Raw genomic sequence first — 21,898 nt, forward strand, 5'->3', positions numbered from 1 at the left:
CAGACAGACAGACAGACAGACAGACGTAGGGAGAGACTAACCTGAGCTGGCGGTCCTTGCAGACAGCCGTCATGACCAGGAGGTTCCCCAGGACACTCATGAGCATCACCAGGGACAGGAAGCAGATGAGAGCAATGCTCTTCGGCATGCTGTTGCTGTGGTTACGACAGGAGAGGGGACAACCAGTCAGTGAATATATAAAAAACAAGCCAAGATTAATAACTGATTGGAAAGTTATTTAAATGTGGAATACATAACCTTCCATTTCTGAACAATACGTAAATGTCAACCGGACAAATTAGAACACATTCTGGGTGTACGTTTTGGTTTTTGCCCTAGTACTACACACATGACTCAAATAATCAAAGCTTGATGATGAGTTGGTTATTTGAATCTGCTGTGTAGTTCTAGGGTGAAAACCCTAGCTGAGAGCAGCACAGGTCAGGTGTGTAGTTCTAGGGGGAAAACCCTAGCTGAGAGCAGCACAGGTCAGCTGTGTAGTGCTAGGGGAAAACCCTATCTGAGAGCAGCACAGGTCAGGTGTGTAGTTCTAGGGGGAAAACCCTAGCTGAGAGCAGCACAGATCAGGTGTGTAGTTCTAGGGGGAAAACCCTAGCTGAGAGCAGCACAGGTCAGGTGTGTAGTGCTAGGGGAAAACCCTAGCTGAGAGCAGCACAGGTCAGCTGTGTAGTGCTAGGGGGAAAACCCTAGCTGAGAGCAGCACAGGTCAGCTGTGTAGTGCTAGGGGAAAACCCTAGCTGAGAGCAGCACAGGTCAGCTGTGTAGTGCTAGGGGGAAAACCCTAGCTGAGAGCAGCACGGGTCAGCTGTGTAGTGCTAGGGGGAAAACCCTATCTGAGAGCAGCACAGGTCAGGTGTGTAGTGCTAGGGGAAAACCCTAGCTGAGAGCAGCACAGGTCAGGTGTGTAGTGCTAGGGGAAAACCCTAGCTGAGAGCAGCACAGGTCAGGTGTGTAGTTCTAGGGGGAAAACCCTAGCTGAGAGCAGCACAGGTCAGCTGTGTAGTGCTAGGGGAAAACCCTAGCTGAGAGCAGCACAGGTCAGCTGTGTAGTGCTAGGGAAACAAACTACAACTGGTTATGTCACCATTGTCCCCATGGTAACATGACAGTGTGGGCAGGCATTGTCCAGAAAACTCTGCCAGAATCCAGGCTAATTTGTCATGTATGTAATACAAGGTAAGTAGCTGTCACGATAATGATTTAAATCCCTCAAAATGATTTGTATGCTTGTGAATGTTTGACAATTGTAATACATTACTGTAATCCCTTGACGTTTGTGGTTTTCCCACTCAAGTTTTTACAATCTACAGTATTCACACAAGACGTCACTCCTACAGTAGTCACTCCTGGTAGCTTATACAGAAAATAGTAGAATACATGTATCAACCCTGCTGTACAATATTTAAAAATGGTTCCGGTATCAGTTTCAGATCAATCTTATTTGCTGCCTTCATTTTTGCCATTATGTTCTGTCGCTTTACCTCAATTTACCTCAAATTTAAAAGTACCTCACTTAAGAATTTGTCTATCACCAAATTATTAATGTAGCTACTTCCCAAATAGGAATGCCCACAGCATTACTAAAACTTTTGAAGCAAATGTATTACTGAACAAAAATATAAAAGCAACATGTAAAGTGTTGGTCCCATGTTTCATGAGCTGAAATAAAAGATCCCAGAAATGTTCCATAGGCACAAAAAGCTTATTTCTCAAAAAATAATTCCTGTTAGTAAAAGTATTGCTCCTTTTCCAAGATAATCCATCCACCTGACAGGTGTGGCGTATCGAGAAGCTGATTAAACAGCATGATCATTACACAGTTTTGTCACATAACACAATACCACCGATGTCTCAAGTTTTGAGGTAACATGCAATTGGCAGGCTGACTGCAGGAATGTCCACCAGAGCTGTTGCCAGAGAATTTGTTCATTTCTATACCATAAGCCACCTCCAACATCGTTTTAGAGAATTTGGCAGTACATCCAACCGGCCTCACAACTGCAGACCAAGTGTAACCACGCCAGCCCAGGACCTCCACATCCGGCTTCTTCACCTGCAGGATTGCCTGAGACCAGCCACTAGGACAGCTGATGAAACTGAGGAGTATTTCTGTCTGTAATAAAGCCCTTTTTTGGGGAAAACTAATTCTGATTGGCTGGGTCTGGCTCCCAAGTGGGTGGGCCTTTGCCCTCCCAGGCCCACCCATGGCTGCGCCCCTGCCCAGTCATGTGAAATCCATAGATTAGGGCATAATTAATTTATTTCAATTGACTGATTTCCTTATATGAACTGTAACTCCTTGAAATTGTTGAAATTGTCACATTTATATTATTTGTTCAGTATAATTTCTCTGAGCATCCCTTTGACGTCAGTTTATACAAGTATGTTTTAATTAGAAACATTGTGAATCCAGTTCCTCTAGCATTGCAACAACACCCACTAGGTCTAGAGGTGGGAAAAGATGTCAACTCAACATGAAACAAACTTCATCTAGGATTTGTTGTCAAAATGTCTTCCACCTCTTCCTGATGACAATTTACTTTCACGTACATTATCGCATTATTTTTCTAACGTCTAGTTGACGATGAAAGCAGACAAATTATACTGCCTTTCTTGATAGCTTTTTCATCTATCCTCTAACAAATCCTAGTATTGTTTAGTAAGTGTTTGATTTCCATGTTAAATGTACTTCTCATATTCGAACCGCAACTAATATGACTCCACACTCTTAGAAAAAAGGGTTCCAAAAGGGTCATTCGGCTGTCCCCATAGGAGAACCCTTATGGGTTCCAGGGAGAACCATTTTGGGTTCCATGTAGAACCCTCTGTGAAAAGTGTTCTACATGTAACCCAAGAGTTCTACTTGGAACCAAAAAAAGGATTATGTAAAGGATTCTCCTATTGGTTCAGCAGGAATAACCCTTTTAGGTTCTAAGTTCCTACCCAAACCCCCTCAGATGAACTCAGATTGAAGCCTGTGAATATCAAGCCTTCTTAACTTGATGCATTTACACGTGTGTGATGATGATGACACCTGAAACAGTTGACCCTCAACCCTACAATTGAGCTATACGTAACAGGCAATCAGTCAGCAACAGGCACAATCAAAGTTCCAACTCCAGGACAGAGGACCCAAGGCTCAATGACCACACCAGCCCAGTAGTTTAAACGTCTACAATACTAGAAATGTCACATGACAGCACTCTCCAGATATATATATATATATATATATATATATATATATATATATATATTAAGTGTTCTTTGATTTATGCAAAAGCTTAAAGGCAGACATGCTCAGGTGATTGGATGTTCAGCATAGTGGTCTTTAAATCTAAAACAATCTCAAAAGCTCTCAAGTTTTAAAACCAGAATCTAACTCTGAATGACTTGTTAACCCACATACTGTTCTCACACTACGGACAAGTGCAAGTGAGTACCCTGTCACAATCAACCGCAATATGGTACTTTGCATATTTCTTTCTTATTATCACACCTAAGCCAGAGGCGTTATAAAAATTCACGGGGAAATGATTTGGTTTATATTATCAAACCACAAATAGCCCCTTGGCCTCGCTGATGTCCTTGATGTAAATGGTTCATTATAAACAAAAACTGTCGGGGCTTGAAAATTGAATTAGTGCTCCCTTTCAGCGGGAGTGTCCTAGCGACCTACTATGTAAACCTCTACTGCAGGGCAAAGTGTCTGTCTATCGGTCTGTCTGCTCCATTTATTCAATTCAATTCAAGGAGCTTTATTGGCATGGGAAACATGTGTTAACATTGCCAAAGCAAGTGAGGTAGATAATATATAAAGTGAAATAAACAATAAAAATTAACAGTAAACATTACACATACAGAAGTTTCAAAACAATAAAGACATTACAAATGTCATATTATATATACAGTGTTTTAACAATGTACAAATGGTAAAGGACACAAGATAAAATAAATAAGCATAAATATGGGTTGTATTTACAATGGTGTGTGTTCTTCACTGGTTGCCCTTTTCTTGTGGCAACAGGTAACAAATCTTGCTGCTGTGATGGCACACTGTGGAATTTCACCCAGTAGATATGGGAGTTTTTCTAAATTGGATTTGTTTTCGAATTCTTTGTGGATCTGTGTAATCTGAGGGAAATATGTCTCTCTAATATGGTCATACATTGGGCAGGAGGTTAGGAAGTGCAGCTCAGTTTCCACCTCATTTTGTGGGCAGTGTGCACATAGCCTGTCTTCTCTTGAGAGCCATGTCTGCCTACGGCGGCCTTTCTCAATAGCAAGGCTATGCTCACTGAGTCTGTACATAGTCAAAGCTTTCCTTAATTTTAGGTCAGTCACAGTGGTCAGGTATTCTGCAGCTGTGTACTCTCTGTGTAGGGCCAAATAGCATTCTAGTTTGCTCTGTTTTTTTGTTAATTCTTTCCAATGTGTCAAGTAATTATCTTTTTGTTTTCTCATGATTTGGTTGGGTCTAATTGTGCTGCTGTCCTGGGGCTCTGTAGGGTGTGTTTTTGTTTGTGAACAGAGCCCCAGGACCAGCTTGCTTAGGGGACTCTTCTCCAGGTTCATCTCTCTGTAGGTGATGGCTTTGTTGTGGAAGGTTTGGGAATCGCTTCCTTTTAGGTGGTTATAGAATTTAACGTCTCTTTTCTGGATTTTGATAATTAGTGGGTATCGTCCTAATTCTGCTCTGCATGCATTATTTGGTGTTCTACGTTGTACACGGAGGATATTTTTGCAGAATTCTGCGTGCAGAGTCTCAATTTGGTGTTTGTCCCATTTTGTGAAGTGTTGGTTGGTGAGCGGACCCCAGACCTCACAACCATAAAGGGCAATGGGCTCTATGACTGATTCAAGTATTTTTAGCCAAATCCTAATTGGTATGCTGAAATTTATGTTCCTTTTGATGGCATAGAATGCCCTTCTTGCCTTGTCTCTCAGATCGTTCACAGGTTTGTGGAAGTTACCTGTGGCGCTGATGTTTAGGCCAAGGTATGCATAGTTTTTTGTGTGCTCTAGGGCAACAGTGTCTAGATGGAATTTGTATTTGTGGTCCTGGTGACTGGACCTTTTTTGGAACACCATTATTTTGGTCTTACTGAGATTTACTGTCAGGGCCCAGGTCTGACAGAATATGTGCATAAGATCTAGGTGCTGCTGTAGGCCCTCCTTGGTTGGTGACAGAAGCATCAGATCATCAGCAAACAGCAGACATTTGACTTCGGATTCTAGTAAGGTGAGGCCGGGTGCTGCAGACTTTTCTAGTGCCCGCGCCTATTCGTTGATATATATGTTGAAGAGGGTGGGGCTTAAGCTGCATCCCTGTCTAACCCCACGACCCTGTGTGAAGAAGTTTGTGTGTTTTTTGCCAATTTTAACTGCACACTTGTTGTTTGTGTACATGGATTTTATAATGTCGTATGTTTTACCCCCAACACCACTTTCCATCAGTTTGTATAGCAGACCCTCATGCCAAATTGAGTCGAAGGCTTTTTTGAAATCAACAAAGCATGAGAAGACTTTGCCTTTGTTTTGGTTTGTTTGGTTGTCAAGGGTGTGCAGGGTGAATACATGGTCTGTTGTACGGTAATTTGGTAAAAAGACAATTTGACATTTGCTCAGTACATTGTTTTCATTGAGGACATGTACGAGTCTGCTGTTAATGATAATGCAGAGGATTTTCCCAAGGTTACTGTTGACGCATATTCCACGGTAGTTATTGGGGTCAAATTTGTCTCCACTTTTGTGGATTGGGGTGATCAGTCCTTGGTTCCAAATATTGGGGAAGATGCCAGAGCTAAGGATGATGTTAAAGAGTTTTAGTATAGCCAATTGGAATTTGTTGTCTGTATATTTGATCATTTCATTGAGGATACCATCAACACCACAGGCCTTTTTGGGTTGGAGGGTTTTTATTTTGTCCTGTAACTCATTCAATGTAATTGGAGAATCCAGTGGGTTCTGGTAGTCTTTAATAGTTGATTCTAAGACCTGTATTTGATCAGGTATATGTTTTTGCTCTTTATTCTTTGTTATAGAGCCACTCACTCACTACTACAATCAACCCTGACCATGCTAATGTTCTACTGGTGTGACATGGAGAAATTGAGGGCAGTATGTCCAATGCACCTGTTTTTATCTCAGTATCAAATCATTTCTGGGTAACAATTACGTACCCTACTGTGATTGTTTTTAATTAAAATGGTCAAAAAGAAACAAAGATATCTTTTTAGCAAAGAACAATCCTTAAAGCAAGAATCCTGCTAGGACTGTCTGGGAGTGGTCTGAGTGGAGAAACTGAAAACTAGCAGGTAGTTTTGGAACTTTCTTTCTGAATTGGTGATGTCACCAGGCAGGGCAAAACTCTATTCCACCAAAACAGGCTGCTCTTTTCAAACAGCTCTTACACTAGAAGGGCATTATCACCAATATCACAATTTCACGGTATTATTCCAACCTTATAGTGTGAAAAAAACACAGGAAAAAACAGGTTTTTAACAGCACTGTACCTTTAAGCTTAAAAGCTGTAAAGTAAAAGGGAATTTAAGCAGAGTTGTGTAGTTTGACAGAGAAATAACTGAAATATAACTGAAGTCAATGAATCAAAGGCTAAGTCCTTGTTTCAACATGAACCAAGCATAGAAACTGTTAGACAAACTATCCGACAGAATCACTACCCTGTTTACTCATACAGAGAGATTTCTCACAACCTTCCAGGAAGAATTTATGTCAACGCTAGCTAGGGTGAGAAAATAATATAAAATAATATAAACCCAGCTATATTCCTCTAAAACACACCAAATAATGTTTTGTCTATTTTCAGGAGTGTTGCTATCTGTACAACTGAATATATACAACTCAATAAATGAACGAATATGTTCATGAGAAACATCAATCTAGGTGGTCACAGACATTGACAGACAAAAACACAAGAAGGGTGATCTTGCATTTACAATCGTGTTATTTATAGCTATAGTCAATCATAGTTTGACTTAATCCCTCATTTTTGAAACACGTATTTTTTTGTAAAGATTTGGTTGAAAGTGCACCCAGGCTGTGATTTGAAGTTACGTGGCCCCAGGCAGCAACCTATGTTAATTTACTCCCAATGATTATTTTCTTTTCAAATACAGAGCCTTTCTGCGAGACCCCTTCTGCTTGCATTTGCCTCTTGTGGCACATTTATGTTCACACATTTAAGGGATGGAGAATGCTTCAGACAAGTGTAATTCTAATTTCCTACTGTTATCTTTACCTCTCGTGAAAACCAAGTTTTCAAGCAAAAATTGTTTAGGAGGGGAGAAAATAAATGAATGCATGAAATACAATTTGGTAGAAACATTTTAAATGTCAAGTACACCAGAGGAAACGTGTCAAAATGCATGGTTCAGAGAGGTATATTGCTAAACAGTTTCCTAGTTAAGTGATAATACCCGAGAAGCCAGTGTTTGAGGATATATGGGCACGTTATTGGCATTGTTATGTTGTTATGTTGGCAAACCGTGCCAATATATCCTCCAAACACCGGCTTCAAAGGCATTATCACTTTTATACAATGGGTTACCAACATATTCAAATAATGATTGACATATTTTCATTAATAACTTTATTTTGATGAATTTATTCTTACTGTTTCATCCTTCCACAAGATATAGTGCCGACACAAATCTAGGGTTGCTCGAGACGCGACCCAGTTGTTCAGTCTTTTTGTTCTGTGTCTATAGACGCAACCCAGTCGTTTGTTATAAATGTTCCATTGCCATGCTGGCTGGCTACGTTTGTATCCCTGCTTGCTAGCTAGTCAACTACGGCTAATTTACAGTCACATCAAAAAAGCAGCCAGAATAACAGCAAAGTAGCTGCTATTGCATTTGTTGAAGCTGTTTTCTAGTGACATTTATTTGGATGCATCCTTAACAATGAGCTATTGAGGCACAATATCCCCTGGCATAGAAAATGTGCTCACTCGTCAGGACACAGTTGTTCAGAGGAGCTAGCCAACAACACAGCTACAGTAACACAATCACTTCAAACTGAAGCTGGAAAGACTGTAAATTAGCTGTGTTTTGTTTTATCTCCGCACAAATCTCTGCTGTTGAAAACAAAATGTTAGTCTAAAAGAAATGTGAGATCATGTCTAGATGCTTTTTATAGTGGAGATCAAGTTTACATCTTCCCTGTCTGGGCTGATGAGACAGTGGATTGTGTAGTCAGATGGAACAGAGTAAATAGGCATTTTAACATCAAACTTAAATGAGAGATTCAGTCAAACACAGTGTCTATTTGCTTAGTGTTATGTTTGTAACTGTCTAGTTTGAAAGAGACACCTTGTTTATTATATATAATTTTTTTTCCACACCAGATATGTTTTTTTTATTTTTTTATTTCACCTTTATTTAACCAGGTAGGCTAGTTGAGAACAAGTTCTCATTTACAACTGCAACCTGGCCAAGATAAAGCATAGCAGTGTGAACAGACAACAACACAGTTACACATGGAGTACACAATTAACACAGTAGAAAAAGAAAATGTAAAAAAGTCTATATACATTGTGTGCAAAAGGCATGAGGAGGTAGGCGAATGATTACAATTTAGCAGATTAACACTGGAGTGATAAATGATCAGATGGTCATGTGCAGGTAGAGATACTGGTGTGCAAAAGAGCAGAAAAGTAAATAAATAAAAACAGTATGGGGATGAGGTAGGTAAATTGGGTGGGCTATTTACCGATGGACTATGTACAGCTGCAGCGATCGGTTAGCTGCTCAGATAGCAGATGTTTAAAGTTGGTGAGGGAGATAAAAGTCTCCAACTTCAATGATTTTTGCAATTCGTTCCAGTCACAGGCAGCAGAGAACTGGAAGGTGTATAAACATACACATACGAACAATAACTCTCAGACATCCACAAACAACAACTACATCTCCTGTGCCCATCCCTTGTGCTGCATCATTGTTTGCCACCTGGCCTTAAATTGTACAAATGAGTTTTTCCCAGTCACTCATGCTATTTCAATATCGCAATAATAAATCAGTCTTTTTTTTCATTGTGTTAATGATGGCAGATTAATTTCCTAGTATTTACAATACGTTGTTTAAGATGAGTGATGAGAAGAGAATTGTCCAGCCCATTGGTATCTCACGACACCCCCATATGACATGTCTTGAAATATGCAGACAGACAGATTACATGTGAGTTTACATTGGAATACTTCTGAAAGACAACTTTCTAGGTCCACCCATAACTTTTGGACTTCATGACATTCCCAGAAGCATGAATTATTGAGTAATTATTAGTTTTACACTTAAGACCTGACTCTGCTGTTGTGCTGTAGAATGTGTGATTTGTGTCTCTTGTGTAATACATTCTATGCATTAGTTTATGCTGGATTAAGCATACTTTTTTGTTAACTGTAACTTCGTTAGTTATGTTCCAACATTCCCTCTATTTTGTGACAACATCAGTTCTTTTTTTAGTTTCCAATAGTTTATACATTTTTTTCTAAAAGATTGTCAGATGGATATGCTCTCTGCAAGGTTTTGTATATCTTACCTATCATATGAACATATTTTTCCTGACTCAAATAAGATTCCCCTAAGGTTGCTCTGATGTCTAAAAGATTTCAAGTCAAAATGTCATGATATCTAACTTTTAAGTTCATGTGTTGGAAAACATCTACATTGGTCAGCCCAACATTGCTTTTTAATTCTGCCATGGAAATAAATGTATTTCCTGTTACCAAGTCATTTACGGTTTCTATGCCTTTAGTTTTCCACGTGGACCAGTTTTATTGGTGAATTCTATCCAAGGATTGTTCTGTAGGGTCGTATTTTTAGGGAGTGATATTGGTTCTTGAAGAATGAATGTCATTTTCTTCCATATTTGTTTCTTTATATCATCACTTCATATAGATGAACAACAGGTCTATATACTGTAGGTCTAGGAACTGATAAAACAGTACAATTACATCACTGCATATTCAGCTTTCAAGCCCTGGCAGACAACAGCAATCTTCTGAAATAAAATATGAATTGAGGAACCTGAAATTAGCCCTCAAAGTTAAAAGTTAGATTTTGACATCTTGCATCAGTTACTAAAAATGATCCATCTCCTTGTCCAAAACATATCAATGACGAGTCTCTGTTTTAATGGATATTTAAATGGATGTCCTGGACAGGACCCTATTCCCTATGTAGTGCACTACAGTACCTTTGACCAGGGCATGGGCTTTGGGCAAAACTAGTGCACTGGAATAGGGTGCCATTTTTGGATGCATCCAAATATGATTCATATTTCCCAGTACAGACCCACCAAAAGGACACAGGACAAGACCATAGGCATTCCATAATGTTCCATTCTGTTAACTTGTGCTAGTCCTCTTTTCTGTAAAGACAGTTGACAAAGAGCCAATTCAAGTCACCAGGGATCTGGCCCCCAAACTGCCACATGAAATGGCACAGCAGAGGCTATGTGACAAGGCTGTCTTCCTCTCTGCAAAGTGTGTCAGGCATGCTGGTTAAAACTAATGAACTGTGACTGAGATAATCAACCTCTTGTACTTCATCATGCCATACACTGGCTAGCCATCTCACAGACAGACTGGTAGATAAGCTACATCAGATCTCTACTTTCTGTGAAGAGAATGTGACTGAATGACTGCAATAAGATGTGTGTTGGCAATTCTATCTAAAGAAGTACAAATTAGTATTTCACTTTATAATGCAAATAACAAATAATGCAAATGCTTTTGAAAGAAAGACAGACATTTAAATGTTGAGCATAATTCAAGGAACATAATAATTTCAGGCACATGATTTATAAGAAAATACTCTCATCATGAGTAAAACTTCCAGCATTTAGTGTAACTAAATTCAGGTCAATTGAGCTGAACTCCACCAATCATATATGACGGATTCTTAGGAACACATTGATTTCCTTGCCATTATCAACCATTTATTTGCCTCCTGTTTACAGCGTAGCATGTAATGGAAAAGAAATCTGTAAATGGCTTGCACCTGGGATGGGATTTCATTGCTCCTCATTTCAACTGTCTATGAATGTGACTTCCTTCAGTCCCAGTGGACAAAAGGTCCTTTAGGGTGGAACTAAATTAGCGCTGATGCTGAAAAGACGATTGACAAACTTTTAAATGGAATGATTTCTTATTTTAAGCCTTCCATTCTCTGTCTTGTATTCAGACGTAGCCAAGCCTACTATACCACGTTATTCCATTACACACCAACAGTATAGTCACTGCACACAGTCAATTTGTTCACATTGCTGTGTGAAATAAACATGCATGGTTCACATTGTTGAGGTTTTGCCAAACATTTCAGCAATGTGTCAAAATCCACATTACCACCTCCGCTGTAATCATTATAAATGATAATAATGATGATGGTGATGATTATGATTGACAATGATGATGATCACCATTCCTCAGCGATGTCATCCAGTGTTGTCAGTAGCAGCAGTGAAAGCAGCAGCATACAGCGGAGTAGGGCTTTACAAGATCATACTGGACAGCAGAATATGGCAGTTTGTATACAGTGTCAGTGATACATTCTTTTGTCACTTCAATGCTTGACATTCTTGTGAAATCACATCTATGTTGACCATCATCATAAACCAGTATGAGTTGCCTAGCAACATTGCATGTTCGACATGGTGAATCGCAAGGCTACACTCTTAGAAAATAAGGGTTCTTCATTTGTCACCCATAGGAGAACCCTTTCTGGTTCCAGGTAGAACCCTTTAGTGGTGGAAAAAGTTTCTACTTAGAACCTTTAAGTGGTGAAAGGGTTGCACTTGGAACCAACCTTTTTTTATATTCAGATGGTTCTCCTATGGGGACAATTGAATAACCCTTTGTGGTTCTAAGTACCACCTTCTGTACTTTACTACCCATACAATGCAAGAAAGACCTCACCCATCCAACGGTGTGCCACAAGTCTGTCTCTACAGGGACTATCCATACACATTCTGCCTCTATTCCTGGCCTATATGGTACGCAGTCTGTCTACAGGGACTATCCATACACATTCTGCCTCTATTCCTGGCCTATATGGTATGCAGTCTGTCTACAGGGACTATCCATACACATTCTGCCTCTATTCCTGGCCTATATGGTACGCAGTCTGTCTACAGGGACTATCCATACACATTCTGCCTCTATTCCTGGCCTATATGGTACGCAGTCTGTCTACAGGGACTATCCATACACATTCTGCCTCTATTCCTGGCCTATATGGTACGCAGTCTGTCTACAGGGACTATCCATACACATTCTGCCTCTATTCCTGGCCTATATGGTACGCAGTCTGTCTACAGGGACTATCCATACTTCTGCCTCCACCATTCACATTCTGGGACTATCTCTATTCCTGGCCTATATGGTACAGTCTGTCTACAGGGACTATCCATCTGTCTCCTGGCCTATATGGGTCTGGAACTATCCATATCATACATTCTGCCTCTATTCCTGGCCTATATGGTACGCAGTCTGTCTACAGGGACTATCCATACACATTCTGCCTCTATTCCTGGCCTATATGGTCTACAGGGACTATCCATACACATTCTGCCTCTATTCCTGGCCTATATGGTTCACCTGTCTACAGGGAAATCCACATTCTGCCTCTATTCCTGGCCATATTCTGATTCCTGGCCTATATGGTACGCAGTCTGTCTACAGGGACTATCCATACACATTCTGCCTCTATTCCTGGCCTATATGGTACGCAGTCTGTCTACAGGGACTATCCATACACATTCTGCCTCTATTCCTGGCCTATATGGTACGCAGTCTGTCTACAGGGACTATCCATACACATTCTGCCTCTATTCCTGGCCTACTATCTGTCACAGGACTATCCATACACATTCTGCCTCTATTCCTGGCCTATATGGTACAGCAGTCTGTCTACAGGGACTATCCATACACATTCTGCCTCTATTCCTGGCCTATATGGTACGCAGTCTGTCTACAGGGACTATCCATACACATTCTGCCTCTATTCCTGGCCTATATGGTACTCTGTCTACAGGGACTATCCATACACATTCTGCCTCTATTCCTGGCCTATATGGTACAGTCTGTCTAGGGACTCTGTCTATTCCTGGCCTACAGGGACTATCCATACACATTCTGCCTCTATTCCTGGCCTATATGGTACGCAGTCTGTCTACAGGGACTATCCATACACATTCTGCCTATTCCTGGCCTATTCCTGTCTACAGGGACTATCCATACACATTCTGCCTCTATTCCTGGCCTATATGGTACGCAGTCTGTCTACAGGGACTATCCATACACATTCTGCCTCTATTCCTGGCCTATATGGTACGCAGTCTGTCTACAGGGACTATCCATACACATTCTGCCTCTATTCCTGGCCTATATGGTACGCAGTCTGTCTACAGGGACTATCCATACACATTCTGCCTCTATTCCTGGCCTATATGGTACGCAGTCTGTCTACAGGGACTATCCATACACATTCTGCATCTATTCCTGGCCTATATGGTACGTAGTCTGTCTACAGGGACTATCCATACACATTCTACCTCTATCTGGTACCCAGTCTGCAGCTCAACATCATGAACTAGACACACATTAAGAAGACCTTCTGCCATAAAGCCCATCCAGAAAGTCATCACAACGAATACTGGACAACATGGTATCATTGTTATGCATTATATGTAGATGGTTTTGCAGAAAGCAATGCTCCATGCCAGGCTGCAGATCATACAAGACTCCTGGGTGGGAAGAACAGCTCTAGTCAATGATAGGAGGAGAGATCAAGGAAACCGCTTCTGCTCTCTCTGTGTGGAAGGACATCATGATCAAAATAATGACACTAAACTCAGAAATCTGTGTGTGATGAATGTTAGGCATCAGAGTCCGAGCAGTCACATCCCTCCCTTATGCATTTCACATGTGAAGTGATCCAAAAACACATGCATTTCACATGTGAAGTGATCCAAAAACACATGCATTTCACATGTGAAGTGATCCAAAAACACATGCATTTCCATGTGAAGTGATCAAAATACATGCATTTCACATGTGAAGTGATCCAAAAACACATGCATTTCACATGTGAAGTGATCCAAAAACACATGCATTTCACATGTGAAGTGATCCAAAAACACATGATTGCTCATGTGATTTACCACACAAGAAATCATGTGTTTTTTCTGTGAGGGATTACAGCTAGTGAGTCATATTCTCCAAGAGAATGGCCAGGTAAGACAAGGGCAACCTTTCTGTTGCTTGGATACGTCTTCACCTTGGTAAAAAGGCAGACAGAATTAAACCAGCACTTTCCATTTGTCCTATTAAAATTGGATAATGTTCTTAGTGCTTGCCTCGATCGGAAAGTTCAAGCATATAGTCAAATTAAAACTGAACTGAGTGTGTTGTTCTCACTGACCTGTCCTAGACTGTAGTGGCCTCTAACAACTTTCCATATTCTACTAAGAGACTGAGCAGTTATCTGCCAATAGAAGCACTGTGTCTTAGTTTTTCACCATCCTGCTAATTATTAACCTACAAAGCATTACATGGACTTGCTCCTACTTATCTCTCAGATTTGGTCCTGCCGTACATACCTACACGAAAGCTTCGGACAAAAGACTTAGGCCTCATTATTGCCCTTGAATTTCAAATCAAACAGCTGGAGGCAGGACTTTCTTACTATAGAGCTCCATTTTTTAAAGAATCGTCTGCCTATCCTTGTGAGAGACGCAGACTTGGTCTCAACCTTTAAGTTTTTACTGATGACTCATCTCTTCAGTAGGTCCTATGATTAAGTGTAGTCTAGCCCAGGGGTGTTAAGGTGAACGGTAAGACACGAGAGTGACGAACAACCCTTACTGTCTCTGCCTGAACTATACTGTAGATTCAAATCTATAGTTGACATCTGAAAACCTCAAACGGGGGTAAAAACAAGTGGAGATGGAAACTGTTTACAGGGGATCCACCACTAGGATTCTCTGCCTCTGACCCGATTACGGGGGATGAGTTGCTGGCTTGCTAGAGGGTTGCATTACATCATGCCAGGCTTTTTTCACAATACTCGACTTGAGTGGGTTGAGTCTGGCTGATCTTCCTGTCCCCTCGGGCTCGTGCAGTTTGGGAGATCTTAGTGGGCTATACTTGACCTTGTCTCAGGGTAGAAAGTTGGTGGTCTGTTTATATCCCTTTGGCGGTGTGGGGGCTGTGCTTAGGCAAAGTGGGTGGTGTTATATCCTGCCTGGTTGGCCATGTCCGGGGGTAACTTTGGAAAGGACCACAGTGTCGTCGCCCCCCCCCCACGCCCCCCGTCTCAGCCTCCAGGTCTATGCTGCAATAGTCTATATGCCGGAGGGCTAAGGTCTGTCCTATCTGGTGTAATTCTCCTGTTTTATCTGGTGTCCTGAGTGATTCTACGTACAGTTGAAGTCAGAAGTTTACATACACTTAGGTTGGAGTCATTACAACTCTATTTCAACCACTCCACACATTTCTTGTTAACAAACTACAGTTTTGGCAGGTCGGTTAGGGCATCTACTTTGTGCATGACACAAGTCATTTTTCCAACAATTGTTTACAGATAGATTATTTCACTCATAATTCACTGTATCACAATTCCAGTGGGACAGAAGCTTATATACACTAAGTTGACTGTGCCTTTAAACAGCTTGGAATATTCCAAAAAATGGTGTCATGGCCTTAGAAGCTTCTGATAGGCTAATTGACATCATTTGAGTCATTAGGAGGTGTACCTGTGGATGTATTTCAAGGCCTACCTTCAACCTCAGTGCCTCTTTGCTTGACATCATGGGAAAATCTAAAGAAATCAGCCAAGACCTCAGAAAATAAATTGTAGACCTCCACAATTCTGGTTCATCCTTGGGAGCAATTTCCAAACACCTGAAGGTACTATGTCCATCTGTACAAACAATAGTACATAAGTTTAAACACCATGGGACCACGCAGCCGTCATACCACTCAAGAAAGAGACGCGTTTTGTCTCCTAGAGATGAACATACTTTGGTGCAAAAAGTGCAAATCAATCCCAGAACAACAGCAAAGGACATTGTGAAGATGCTGGAGGAAACAGGTACAAAAGTATCTATATCCACAGTAAACGAGTCCTATATCGTCATAACCTGAAAGGCTGCTCAACAAGGAAGACGCCACTGATCCAAAACCATCATAAAAGAGCCAGTGTCACGTTATGACCTTAGTTCTTTTGTTATGTCCTTTGTTTTAGTATGGTCAGGGCGTGAGTTGGGTGGGATGTCTATGTTCCTTTTTCTATGATTTGGGATTTCTGTGTTTGGCCTGGTATGGTTCTCAATCAGAGGCAGCTGTCATTCGGTGTCCCTGATTGAGAACCATACTTAGGTAGCCTGGTTTCACTTTTGAGTTGTGGGTGATTGTTTCCTGTGTCTGTGTTTGCACCCTACGGGACTGTTTCGATTTTTGTTTGTTCTTTCACTTTGTTATTTTGTATTTTTGTAGTGTTCAGTTTTACATATTAAAATGGACACTTACCACGCTGCACATTGGTCCTCCTACTACTCCTCCTCATCAGAGGAGGAGACAAGCGTTACAGAATCACCCAACACCAAAGGACCAAGCAGCATGGTAATGGGCAGCAGCAGTGATCTCCAGACTCCTGGACATGGAAGGAGACCATGGATGGCAAGGGACCCTGGGTACAGCCGGGAGAGTATCGCCGCCCCAAGGCAGAGCTGGAGGCAGCGAGAGCCGAGAGGCGGTGGTATGAGGAGGCAGCACGGCAGCACGGTTGGAAGCCCGAGAGGCAGCCCCAAAAATTTCTTGGGGGGTCACACAGGGAGTGTGGCTAAGTCAGGTAGGAGACCTGAGCCAACTCCCCGTGCTTACCGTGGAGAGAGAGGGACCGGGCAGGCACGTGGTATGCCGTGAGGCGCTCGGTGTCCCCGGTGCGCAGGCATAGCCCGGTGCGGTACATAGCAGTGCCTCGTATCGGCCGGGCAAGAGTGGGCATCGTGCCATGTGCCATGAAGCCGGCTCAGCGCATCTGGTCTCCAGTGCGTCTCCTCGGGCCAGGGTACATGGCACCAGCCCTACGCATGGTGTCCCCGGTTCGCCAGCACAGCCCAGTGCGGGCTATTCCACCTCGCCGCACTGGCCTAGCTACGGGGAGCATTCAGCCAGGTAGGGTTGGGCAGGCTCGGTGCTCGAGACCTCCAGTGCGCCATCACGGTCCGGTCTATCCGGTGGCAGCCCCCGCACCAGGCTGTCTCTCCGTCTCCTCCCTACAGGTGCTCCCGCCTGTCCAGTGCTGCCAGAGTCTTCCTCCTGCCCAGCGCTGCCAGAGTCTCCCGTCTGTCCTGAGCTGCCAGAGTCTCCCGTCTGTCCTGAGCTGCCAGAGTTCTGACCACTGTCACGTTCTGACCTTAGTTCTTTTGTTATGCCTTTGTTTTAGTATTTTCAGGGCGTGAGTTGGGTGGGCTGTCTATGTTCCTTTTTCTATGATTTGGAAGGCAGCTGTCATTCGTTGTCCCTGATTGAGAACCATACTTAGCCTGGTTTCACTTTTGAGTTGTGGGTGATTGTTTCCTGTGTCTGTGTTTGCACCCTACGGGACTGTTTCGATTTTTGTTTGTTCTTTCACTTTGTTATTTTGTATTTTTGTAGTGTTCAGATTTACATATTAAAATGAACACTTACCACGCTGCACATTGGTCCTCCTACTACTCCTCCTCGTCAGAGACAAGTGTTACAGCCAGACTACAGTTTGCAACTGCACATAGGGAGAAAGATCATACTCTTTGGAGAAATGTCCTCTGATGAAACAAAAATATAACTGTTTGGCCATAATGACATTCGTTATGTTTGGAGCAAAAAGGGGGAAGCTTGCAAGCCAAAGAACACCATCCCAACAGTGGCAGCATCATGTTGTGGGGGTGCTTTGCTGAAGGAGGGACTGGTGCACTTCACAAAATAGATGGTATCATGAGGACGAAAAATGATGTGGATATATTAAAGCAACATCTCAAGACATCAGTCAGGAAGTTAAAGCTTGGTCGCAAATGGGTCTTCCAAATGGACAATGACCCCAAGCATACTTCAAAAGTTGTGGCAAAATGGCTTAAGGACAACAAAGTCAAGGTATTGGAGTGGCCATCACAAAGCCCTGACCTCAACCCTATAGAATACTTCTGGGCAGAACTGAAAAAGCATGTGTGAGCAAGGAGGCCTACAAACCTGATTGAGTTACACCAGCTCTGTCAGGAGGAATGGGCCAAAATTCACCCAACTTATTGAGGGTAGTTTGTGGAAGGCTACCCGAAACATTTGACCCAAGTTAAACAATTTAAAGGCAATTTAAAAACCAAATACTAATTGAGTGTATGTAAACTTCTGACCCACTGGGAATGTGATGAAAGAAATTAAAGCTGAAATACATCATTCTCCCTACAATTATTCTGACATTTCACATTCTTAAAATAAAGTGGTGATCCTAACTGACCTAAGACAGGGCATTTTTACTAGGATTACATGTCAGGAATTGTGAAAAACTGAGTTTAAATGTATTTGGCTTCAACTGTGTGCTCCCTCTATCTTCTCTCTCTCTCTCTCCCCCCTTCCAGAGGACCTGAGCCCTAGGACCATGCCTCAGGACTACCTTGCCTGACTCCTGGTTGCCCCCATCCCCAGTCCATCTGTTCATGCTGCTGATCCAGTTTCTGCTGTTCTACTTGTGGCTATGGAACCCTGACTTTTTCAGCGGAAGTGCTACACTCAGAAAAAAGGGTTCCAAAAGGGTTCTTCGGGTGTCCCCAAAGGAGAACCCTTTTTGGTTCAAGGTAAAATCATTTCTGGTTCCATGTATAACCCTTTTGAAGAAATGACTCATGTAATAAATGACTAAATAGCAATTATCCATCCCAAAACATGTATCCTTATTCAACAAACAGGCCTTTGCATAATATAAACATAAAGGTTCAATTCAATGCAAGCCTTTGATGATACTCTTATTTTGTCCTATCATTCCAACACATGAGAAACTCTCTCTCTGTCACATTGCAGGAGTTATTGACTTCGAAACGGGGCTCTGTTTACATAGAGTTATGTTGGACCTCTACACACTGTCATTCCAATGACCCACACATGAACTCCCACTGCAATGGCCGTAGAGGAAGGAGACAGAGCAAGCTCACTGTATTCAACTGCTCATTCAATCCATTAACTGGATCTTGGTAATAAAATATGATATTTCAGGATGAGACTAAATAAGCATAGAATATAGACTGTTGGTTTCATCATTGTTGAGGAAATGAATGAAAAAGGACAGTAACACAAGAACAAATAGGCTACCTACAGTATATAATTACTGGAAAACAGCATGAGTTGTACTATAGATATGGACAAATCAACATAGGTTTGACCTAATGATTTAACTTTATTTTAAATGAAGACAATAGTATTTTGATTCAGATTTTGAGGAACATGTAATCAAATCAAATACAATTGTATTTGTCACATGCGCCGAATACAACCGTGAAATACTTACTTACAAGCCCATAACCAACAATGAGGTTTTAAGAAAAATAAGTGTTAAGTAAAAAATAAATAACAAATAACAAATAATTAAAGAGCTGCAGTAAAATAACAGTAGTGAGGCTATATACAGGGGGCACCGGTACAGAGTCAATGTGCGGGGGCACCGGTTAGTCAAGGTAATTGAGGTAATATGTACATGTAGGTAGAGTTAAAGTGACTATGCATTGATAATAAAGAGAGAGAGAAGCAGCAGCGTAAAAGAGGGAGGGCGGGGGAGAATGCAAATAGTCTGGGTAGCCATTTGATTACCTGTTCAGGAGTCTTATGGCTTGGGGGTAGAAGCTGTTAAGAATCGTTTTGGACCTAGATTTGGCTCTCCGGTACCGCTTGCCGTGCAGTCTATGACTAGGGTGGCTGGAGTCTTTGACCATGTTTAGGGCCTTCCTCTGACACCGCCTGGTATAGAGGTCCTGAATGGCAGGAAGCTTGGCCCCAGTGATGTACTTGAAGCTCTCAACCTGCTCCACTACAGCCCCGTCAGTGAGAATGGGGGCGTGCTCGGTCCTCCTTTTCCTGTAGTCCAGAATCATCTCCTTTGTCTTGATCACGTTTGCTGACGACACAACATGGCCAGGGTGTCTCATCATTGACAGTGATCAAGCCTACCACTGTTGTGTCATCGGCAAACTTAATGATGGTGTTGGAGTTGTGCCTGGGCATGCAGTCATGAGTGAACAGGGAGTACAGGAGGGGACTGAGCATGCACCCCTGAGGGGCCCCGCGTGTTGAGGATCAGCATGGCCGACGTGTTGTTACCTAACCATACCACCTGGGGGTGGCCCGTCAGGAAGTCCAGGATCCAGTCGCAGAGGGAGGGGTTTAGTCCCAGGGTCCTTAGCTTAGTGATGAGCTTTGAGGTCACTATGGTGTTGAACACTGAGCTGTAGTCAATGAATAGCATTCTCACATAGGTGTTCCTTTTGTTCAGGTGGGAAAGGGCAGTGTGGAGTGTAATAGAGATTGCATCATCTGTGGATTTGTTTGGGCAGTATGCAAATTGGAGTGGGTCTAGTGTTTCTGGGATAATGTTGTTGAAGTGAGTCATGACCAGCCTTTTAAAGCACGTCATGGCTACAGTTGTGAGTGCTACGGGTCGGTAGTCATTTAGGCAGGTTACCTTAGTGTTCTTGGGCACAGGGACTATGGTGGTCTGCTTGAAACATGTTGGTATTACAGACTCAGTCAGGGAGAGGTTGAAAATATCAGTGAAGACACAAGCCAGTTGGTCAGCGCATGCTTGGGGTGCACGTCCTGGTAATCCGTCTGGCCCTGCAGCCTTGTTAATCCGTCTGGCCCATCTCCTCCGGCGCCATTTTTCATTATCCATAATGTTAGTGTCAATTATGAAAAAGCTGGCAAAGCAAACATTGTGGCCTCCAGAAAACACCAAGTCAGTTAGCATGAGCAGCACCTACTGCCAGAATATATAGTCACTGTAATAGTATGAGCAGCACATACTGCCAGGAGTAAGTTACTGTAATAGCATGAGCAGCACATACTGCCAGGAGATTGTTACTGTAATAGTATGAGCAGCACATTCTGCCATGAGATTGTTACTGTAATACTATGAGCAGCACATACTGCCAGAATATATAGTTACTGTAATAGTATGAGCAGCTCATACTGCCAGGAGATTGTTACTGTAATAGTATGAGCAGCACATACTGCCAGAATATATAGTCACTGTAATAGTATGAGCAGCACATACTGCCGGGAGATAGTTACTGTAATAGTATGAGCAGCACATACTGCCAGAATATATAGTCACTGTAATAGTATGAGAACCACATACAGCCAGTAGATAGTTACTGTAATAGTATGAGCAGCATATACTGCCAGGAGATTGTTACTGTAATAGTATGAGCAGCACATACTGCCAGAATATATAGTCACTGTAATAGTATGAGCAGCATATACAGCCAGGAGATAGTTACTGTAATAGTATGAGCAGCACATACTGCCAGAATATATAGTTACTGTAATAGTATGAGCAGCACATACTGCCAGAATATATAGTCACTGTAATAGTATGAGCAGCACATACTGCCGGGAGATAGTTACTGTAATAGTATGAGCAGCACATACTGCCAGAATATATAGTCACTGTAATAGTATGAGAACCACATACAGCCAGGAGATAGTTACTGTAATAGTATGAGCAGCATATACTGCCAGGAGATAGTTACTGTAATAGTATGAGCAGCACATACTGCCAGAATATATAGTTACTGTAATAGTATGAGCAGCACATACTGCCAGGATATTGTTACT

The 21,898-nt window shown here is 42.0% G+C and overlaps 1 protein-coding gene across 2 annotated transcripts in view; it reads right to left on the reverse strand.

Moving 5' to 3' along the window:
- Window positions 1–21,898, reverse strand: part of htr4 (5-hydroxytryptamine receptor 4) — a 124,757-nt gene that overhangs the window by 62,830 nt on the left and 40,029 nt on the right. For both annotated transcript variants that reach the window (XM_024429013.2, XM_024429014.2), the window contains one exon: window positions 42–155. In XM_024429013.2, coding sequence (XP_024284781.1) covers window positions 42–155 — 114 coding nt within the window. The remainder of the gene's footprint in view (window positions 1–41; window positions 156–21,898) is intronic.

The sequence above is a fragment of the Oncorhynchus tshawytscha genome, linkage group LG08, assembly GCF_018296145.1.
Source record: "Oncorhynchus tshawytscha isolate Ot180627B linkage group LG08, Otsh_v2.0, whole genome shotgun sequence".
NCBI classification, from domain to species: Eukaryota; Metazoa; Chordata; class Actinopteri; order Salmoniformes; family Salmonidae; genus Oncorhynchus; species Oncorhynchus tshawytscha.